We start from the raw sequence: 9,017 nt of genomic DNA on the forward strand, positions 1-9,017 counted from the left end.
ATTTAGCTAGCTCCCTCAGGCAAATGATGCTGCCGCGAATGCCGCCCGTTGTCCTTGGCTGTCATTGGATGTTGCCAAGAACTGGGGTCAGATTTGTGTCAGGGCTAAATCTCGGCGAGAGGGTCGTGAAATTTTTGGTGAACGCAAGCTAATCCAACTGTCGCACTCAGGGACACACTGCAAATGGCTGCGGGAAATATGCCAAAAATTAGCTCGCTTGGAATGCGGGAAAACTATCTCACACACACACACACACGCACACACGCACACACTTAACTGGGCCATAAGCGTGGCTGGCAAGTGGTAGTTAAGTGGTTTTCAACATTACCAAAGCGCCCAACCCCATTCATAGCCCCGCCAGCCCCCTCATCTAGCCGAGCCCTTGGCCCAGTGTTGCCTAACGCTTTTATTGGCACTGTGATTTCTGCTGCTGATGCCAGCGGATTACGCTCCAAGGCGCATAACTCTCGACTCTGCTGCGCATTAATCATAAAGCGGTTTTCATGGCTGCCACACGATGCGATCCCCGACCCCCGACCCCCGACCCCCTACCACCCTTACCCAGGCAGTGCATTTAATTTGGCATTAAGTGCATTCGCCCGAAGCAACAGCCAGCCAGAGTAGGAGCAGGAGCAGGAGCAGAAGCTGGCGCTCCCTTATGGCACTTAAACACTTTACGAGTATTCCCCATAATAAAGGATACCTGTAAGCAACGATTCCAGGAGTTTTAGCTTTGGCTTTAGCTTTGACGACGACGACGACTCTACGACAGAGTCGGATTTTTATGGGCTCAGACATTATGGCGGCACATGTATTTATGAGGCGTCATCACAGGACTCGGGGGCGTTGGGCCGTGAGCCGCATCAAATGCGAGCACAATGTAGACACAATGTAAGCAGTCGCCGTTGCCCGCAATGAAACTCACGATGACATCAACCGAATGCATTCAAAGTGCTTTCTGAATATCTGCAGAAAAAGCCAACATAAAAACTTTAATACAATTTACTTTCAATCAAAGCGAAACATATTCAATTTTTATTTGTCACAATAATCGGTTCATGCATAAAATTCCATTCAAAGTGATTCACTGATTTTGGTAAATTCACTGCGCTGCGTGGAAGTGGAAAGGTAATACGTGTACATTTTAACTTGTGTGTATATCAAAAATGTTGAAGTAAATAAAGATCAAGTGTTTAGGAGCATTCAATGCCTACGACCCGCTTTAATAGGGCCCGATCTTTGAGCGGCCTATTTCATTGAAAGTCTCGCGGGACCAATTTTCTTAAAATTGTTCCTTATTAATTTCAGTTAAAATTTCGAAGCTGATATTTGTGACCCTTACTAGTCCGAAGAGCCACGACATTTAAATATCTGCGTAGTTTTTGCCGAGATTTTCCAATATTCCACAATTTTGTTTCTAGAAGTCAATTTTGGCAAATATTGTAATGTAAGCCCCTTGTTTGTTTTGTTAAGCTTAGTGCAGAAAACAAATCGAATGCCATTAAATAAAAATACTTGAGATATTCCAATTTCAATATTTTTAAAAATCTTTTATAATTTTTTAATTTAAATCCATAAAAAATATGATCTAAAAATGCTTCTTGCTTCTGAAGCCCTGGACATCATCCCCCTCACTTGCTTATCTCTCAAAAATTCTGGAAAATTATTTACAAATTTCACTTATTTTGTGACAAATCAAAATTTCAACAATTTCGACTAAACGAACTGAATGGCAGATGAAGAGGAAAGAGCTTCTCCGGAAGATGAAGAAGGAGCTGATGAGGCACCCGCAGATGAAGGCGAAAGAGGAGCTGACGAAGCGGCCCTAGAAGAGGAAGCGGCTGATGAGGATAATGTGGACGAGACCGAAGAGGATCCCTTCGAGCTGCTCGACGAGGAGAGCGAAGACAACGAGCTGGAGGAGCGCATGTATCGGGAATATCTCGACTTGATGAAACAGATCGACTGCCAGAACGGAATTATAAACGATCTGAAGGCACGCTCCCACGAGCTGAGAGATAAACCCTGTCAAACCCGCAACGAGAATGCGGAATACCAGCGCCTGCGCATCTGCCTGGACCAGGAGAACATCAAGCTGAACACCATGATGAATCGGGCAATCCAATTGCAGAACAACGGCTCGAAGCGCCTTTATGGCAGCATTGAACTAGCCACCTCCGGATATGAGGATAGTCTACTCAACAGTTCCTCCGGCTGCCGGAAGGCAACCAAGTGCCCAGCATCCACAAGTCGGCCGAAGACGGCGCAAGAGATCTGCGATGCTCTGGATGCGGTTTCGGATACGGATTCGGATTCGGATCAGGGCTGTTGCTCGGCCAGGCGTTGCCCATAAGTGTTTTTGAGTCGGAGTTATCGACACTTCAGATTCTGAAGTCGGGTATCGAAGAAAATGTCGTCCCATTGCCAAGTGTTTGAAATACCCAAATTCTTGTACCATGTATTTTCAATTCGTTGGAGTCTTTTTCTAAATACACAAATATTTATTTTACATATCGGTTTCTCTATATTACAAGACATAATGTAATAGCTAATGAAAGAGTTCCTACAACCTTGAACTAAAATGTCAGAAATTTTATTTAAAATTTAAGTTAAAATATAAATAAGCTAAAAAATATATAAGATTAATCAATCGCACTTGCACAGATTTTTCAGCACCTGCTAAGCTTATTTGCCTGTAGAGTGGACACTGTACCTAAAATTACATTGAGCTAAACTCTATTCATTGCACTCACACATTTGTTCGGCATTGTTGCTTTTGATGCCGTTATATTTACGCATTGCAGACTGCTATCGAGCAATCAGTGGAGAGTAATAAGTCTTATTACTCAATAACTCAATGGCAGGCTGCAAGTGCTGCTGAGAGCGCGCAGTGGGGAGAGTAAAAGTGAGTGAGCTAATCCATATGTTCGCTGCGTCCACGCGGTTAGTCGCTATGCTTTTGATCCCGTTATCATAATTGAGAGCGCAGGAGTTTTAATAGCTGCATGCTCTTCACTCTCATAGTGAATGCGAATGCAGGCTTAGCGTAGGTAAGTGCTTTTTTTTTTTGACTATTTAGTATTTGCGCGTCTGTCCTTTCGATCGGTTGTGTAATCTGAAAATGTGTTGTTTCGTTTAATATATATGTATGTACATATTAAATATCGGTGCTTCGCGCGTTCTTTCAACTTAACAATTGTTGGTGCAGCAACAAATTGGCGCTCAATTGAAAATAACACGCATGCAGTGAGAGAGAGAAACTATGAAAGAGAACAAGAAAGAAGGAGAGTGAAAAAAAGTATTACTTGAACAGGTATGCGTGCACTTGAATATGTTATATACACATACACATACATACACACATGATATGCAGATTATTTTATGTTTACATTAATTCTATTCTGTCTTTTTTACTCTTCTTAAGGAAACATACATACATACATACGTACATATATATATATACATATGTAATTGAGTTATTTTATTAACTAATTTGTTGTTTGGAGTTCTTTACTTGTACTGATTTATTTTGGTGAATCGAAAGAAAGAATATTCTATATAATTAGTTTTTAAATAGAGCAAATATCATTTATAAACCACACACAAGCAAACATTCATATACATACATATATGTATATGTATGTATGTATGTAATTCATTTTCACTTTGTTCCCATTTCACTTGAGTGCGAATCCCAACAATTGCCGCTTGCTTGAAGTTTGTCGGGCGGGCGACTGTTGCTAGTGGGAGGCGGGTGTGCGGGGAAGCGCTCATTGAGCAATTCATTCAATCGACGAATTCAATAAAGTACAACTAATAAAAATCAAGCGAATGGCAATGAGTATGGGAATTGGCAACTGTCTGAGACATTCGGCAGGGAGGGGTGCAGAAAGAAGAAGAAAACGAGCAGCGAGCAAGAGAATTACAATTTTCTCGCCATTTGTTTTTGCGCCACGCAACACGTTTTGCTGTCATAATTCGCCAGCGGCAGACGCGGGGCGAAAAGCAAAGCAAAGCAAAGCAAACAATAAAAAAAAAAAAAAAAACAAGAAACAACGAAAAGCACAGAGAAAAAGGGCAGCAAGCAGCAAGAAAAACGCGCGCATTCTGCAGAATGCGATGCGATGCGATGCGAAGGGGAGCTTCAATGCGACGTTAGTGGTCCATCAAATGCTTGTAAACAAAGCCACGACGACGATGATGGAGTGTGGAGCAGGAGAGGGAGAAAGGAGTGGGGTATATGCGAATGCGAATAGAACGACAGGGCAATAACATGGCTCTGTCTCTGGCGGGCGAAGTGCATGCAATGGCAATGGGCACAAAAACAAAAGCAAATTGCGAATGGGAATGCCAGCCAGGCAGCCAGGCAGCCAGGCAGAATAAGGGGATCAAAGCAAAACTCGCAAGACAAACACACAGAGCTGAAGGAGCGGCAGTTCTGAAACGCTTCGCTTGTTGTTGTTGATGTGTTTTTGTGTTGAGAGCGCGGCTGAGCGGTGCTGAGGGGTCGGCTTGGGCTTAGCTTAGGCCCAGGGGCAGGGGCGTCGATGCGAACTGGTAAATGGTAAATGGCAGCGCAGTTGGCGTCTGGGCTGCGCTCCTGTCTCGTATTTTTTTTTTATTTGTATTTGTTGCTGTTGTTGTTGTTGTTTGCCACGCCCATGCCCATGCCTATGCCTATGGCCCTTTGGCATCCACGTTTCACATTCACAACGTTTCGCTCTCTGTGGCTGTCGCTCTCCAAAACAAAGTTAACTCCTGAAAAGGGGAACGTTTTTGGCGCGCAAATCCAGCAAATGAAGCCAACATTCAACTGACGCCGGCAGCGGCAGCGACGCCAACGGCGACTGCGCCACAGCGCGTCACCTTGCGTCCATTCACCTCGCAGAACGTGTGGAGAGGAACGAGTATTGGGCGCGCAGCTTGTCGGGCAAGTGGGCAAATGTGCGGAGAGGGAGGGGGCGGGTTGGAACAATTTCATTTTATGCGCTTCGATTCGATTCCATTTTCCATTTCGTTCTACTCACTTTGCCTGTGTATTTGTATTATTGTCTGCGGCCTTTCCAGGTCCAGTCATGGCGTTAGCCCCCCTCCCTTCCCCACACTCCATAGATTTTCCGCTGAACAATCAGAGTATCTTGCAATTTCTTTGAGTTGCGATCTACGAGTCGTAATTATTGTCGATATACATGAGCACAAGATATTTACAACGTAGAATCCGAGCTGGAGTTCAATGCACTGGGCGGAAGATGCAGCACCCAAAGGCAAAGCCACACACAAAAGATACAGATACAGATACAGATGCACAGATACAGATACACATTTGAGAGATACAAATGCGGATAGAGTAGATGGCATCGTGTTGATGTTTTTATATCTATCAGATGCCGATGCCCCATTGCCATTTGTTGTTGTCGTCTTCGTCTTCGCCATTTGCCGCTTGCCGCTTGCCGCTTGCCGTTTGCCGTTTGCTCTGTGGCAACTGATGGCAAATTGTGGCCACCGAATGGGTCATTTGAGCTGTCAGTAGGGACACTTTCTTGGCTAGGGGCATTTCCGTTGTGGCATTCACCAAGCTGCTGCATGGAGGGTTTCGCATAACGTCTATGCTCGACGGCAAAGAACAGCTAGGAGTGCAAGCACTTGATGAAGACATATTTGGCTTAAAGATACATCTAGCATAATGTTAAGTTCAAAGATATATCAGACACATTACTTATGGGTTAATGCCATTTACAAGAATATTTTGGATAAGGAAAAAACTTGAAACTCTTTCGTTTAAGAAAGTTTGACTTGGGCTGCATTTTGGTAGATTTAAAAATTATTCTGATCTGATCTCCAGCTGAAACTAACTTGAAAATAAGTTTAAAACTTTCACAAAGCTTGTGAAAAATGAAAACCCACTGGACCTTTTGCTTCCTCTTGACCCAACACTTTTTTTCTTGAGTTCCTAACACCTGCCACTCCATAAATAGTTTTATCTAAACTGTCCACACTTCTTTTTTTGGTTGTTGTTTTCTGTAACTTGGTTTCAAAACTTTTCACTCGCCGAGTATCTCTTTACACTCTGACCTTTATGGCTTTCTAAGCCGCATTAGCTGTATACACATACATTTATCAAAGCACAGCACAGGCCTAAAAAAACTAACAAAACCCTGGGCAGAAAAAAAATACAACAACAACATGAAGAAGAAACCCCTTGCCGGGCCCCGTGGGCGTCTACACGTGAATTGCCCACATTTTTTGATTCCAAGAAAAACTTTTCTAAATTAATTTCGCATAAAAAGTGACAAACAAACACAGCACAGCGACAAAAGCCAACAACAGCAATAGAAACAACAATAGCAACAACATTCGAGCAGCATCCATAAAATTTGATGTGGCGCAGACGCGTCAACGCACGCACAAAGGTCACAGGCGGCGACATTGTGCGAGGGTCAAAGTTCAGAGACGCGTAAATTTGCCGTTACGTGCGTAGCTGCCAGACAGGCAGACGTAGCTGCCTGTCAGAGGCCTTCCTTGCCGAATATCCTGTGCAAAACAAGCCTGCGAACCGGCTCGACCGAAACTTGAACCAAACTAATTGCTCCAAAAATAGGCAATACGCATGCCAGACTTAACTCTGCTTGTATCTCCTCAACAGGTAGGTTTAGGATCCAGCCTTAAATTCTATACAACTTGGCTCTCAATTATACCAAATATATGAATTCATTCAATTTAACGAACTGAATCTAAATTCAAGCAGTTGGTTCGAATTGTGAACCGAACCGAAGCCTTTTTTTTGTTTTTGTGCATGGAATGCATGTAACAGGCAGAAGAAAGCATTTCGGGCGGAAAGCAGTCGGGCGGAGTATATATATATATATATTCCTGATCAGCATCAATAGTCGAGTCAATCTGGCAATTACCGTCTGTCTGTCCGTTTGTCCGTCTAACTGTCAATCCTTCCGTCCTTCTGTCTTGCATGAATAGAAGAATCGGTAACTTCTAGTATATTCACGTGAAGTATCTTTCATTTCAAAGCCATCGCCAGAAGTTTAAAGAACCGTCCAATCGGGTATTTCCGACTAGACTTTTGTTAAGATTGTATTGTACAGACACAAATAGGCACACAATACTAAAAATAAGCCACGTTATAAGTATATAAAGGCAGACGATAGAGGATATTCTGACAAGGGGTATTACTAGATAGATTCTCCAGTCTATTTCTTCCTGGATAGATGCTTTATGCTTTTACAATGACTCCAAGTAATTTGCTTAAATTTAAGCCTTTTGACAACGATTCTACAATCCATAATTATTCCATCCAAGCCTACCAAGCCAACCTCAAGGCGTAGCGCAGAGATCAAACATAAATGGACACCCTACTCTAGACATTCCCACAAGGACACTATTAATTGGCTTCCACTGTCTAGCCAAAGATCCTAGATTTATGTTGCTGCCAATTTTTTAGCGAGTCTTTTCGACTTTATTCAATATATATATATTCCATTTCTGCCAAGTTTTCCAAGGAAAGCTTCAAGGTGAAGCGCACAGATCAAACATAAATAGACACCCTACTCGAGACATGCCAAACAGGGCACTTATTTATTAGCCCCCACTACTTGACTAGGTCTACGCCCCTGCTTGCCTGCAGCACATACCACCCCACTGACCCCCTCCCCCCTGGCTGACAATCATTCAAGCAGCCGCCGACGTCTGGAAAAGTTCTTTGGGATCTACTTGGACAACAAATCACTTGAAGTGGAATATTGTCGTCTGCGTTGCCTTCTGCCTTCGGTACGCACAAAATCGGCAGCAGGCCTGACAGGAGCAGGACCCCCCCCCCCCCCCCCCCTCACCACCAGCCACTTTCCGCCCCCTCGCGACCATGGCTACAGTTAAAAGCTGCGTCCTCTCGCACTCACGTGCGCCACGTAAACTTTTATTTTCTTCTTCATTTCCTTTAGCGATTTTTGAAGCATTTTTGCGACTCGCCAAATTCGCTGTCTGCCTGTTTTTGGTCCTTTGTCTGTCCCGAGGTCTTTGTTTGTTTTGTCTGCTGCTGATTTGGCGCGCATATGTTGGGCGCAGCAACCCCCCTCCTCCCCCCTCAACCACCACCCCGCCACCCCTTTCAGACAGAGACAACATTTGGGATTTCTTTGCGATTTTTCTTTTTGCGCTCTTTATTTATCTAAAAATGAAAAGGCACACACAAATCTGAAGCAGTCGCAAGGCTCTCCGGCCCGGGGTAGATACGTGCTGGTAGAGTGTGGGCCACGGCGTGGAGGGGTGGGTGTGGAGGGTGGGGCTTAGGGGAATTTAATGTCGCTTTGATTTGTGGCAATCGCGCGCTAAACGCCGCAATTTTTAAAGTGAAATTGCTCGAATTGTTCGACGAGCTGCGAGCCGCGCCGTCTGGAACCCAAAAGACAACTCCTGACAATGACACGGACAATAACAATGACAACGGCAATGTGACGAGATGCGTTTGCTACACCGAAAGAAATGGAAGCATTCAACAAGAAAACAGGCTGAAAACGAACGCTTTGTAATTATTTCAAGTATCAAAATTCTTATAATAAGAATTAAGCGTTTAAATCAAGGCTTCTTTCCCATATTCGATGACATAAACGGTCAGTTTTGTAATTCAATACGAATTTTAAACTAAATAAGAAAAAATGTTATTTAAATTCAATAATTAAAAGTGATAGACATTTTCAGTCATAGTGAGTTTTTCTAAGTGTATTCCAAATAAAGCATGCTTGAATATATTAAATCCGAGATTACACAAAATATATTTAATTTAAATTAAGACTTTTCATTAATTTCATATTAGATATTGTATCACAATTGGGTACTTAGTTTTTCGCTAAGTGTAAAGTTCAGAGCTTGTGCAGCTCTGCTCCGGTTTTGGTTTGGTCTGCTTCCGGTGCGCATTCAGGTTCCTTTTTTTGTGGCCTCGCGTGCTGTTGTCCTTGTTACTTTAGCTGTAAATAAACATGTTCGGCAATATGTCGTCCATAGTCCTGCCA

The 9,017-nt window shown here is 43.3% G+C and overlaps 1 protein-coding gene across 1 annotated transcript; it reads left to right on the forward strand.

Moving 5' to 3' along the window:
* The first annotated feature begins 1,645 nt into the window (after positions 1-1,645).
* On the forward strand, positions 1,646-2,509 carry LOC6622084 (uncharacterized). The gene has a single exon (XM_002046414.3). The coding sequence runs from the start codon at positions 1,730-1,732 to the stop codon at positions 2,351-2,353; it is 624 nt and encodes a 207-aa protein (XP_002046450.1). The 5' UTR covers positions 1,646-1,729; the 3' UTR covers positions 2,354-2,509.
* The last annotated feature ends 6,508 nt before the right edge of the window (positions 2,510-9,017 follow it).

The sequence above is a fragment of the Drosophila virilis genome, chromosome 3 (genome assembly GCF_030788295.1).
Source record: "Drosophila virilis strain 15010-1051.87 chromosome 3, Dvir_AGI_RSII-ME, whole genome shotgun sequence".
Classification (NCBI taxonomy): Eukaryota; Metazoa; Arthropoda; class Insecta; order Diptera; family Drosophilidae; genus Drosophila; species Drosophila virilis.

Bases quoted from the DNA above. Each gene is read 5' to 3' on its own strand.
- LOC6622084 (XM_002046414.3), top strand. From the start codon at position 1,730: ATGGCAGATGAAGAGGAAAGAGCTTCTCCGGAAGATGAAGAAGGAGCT.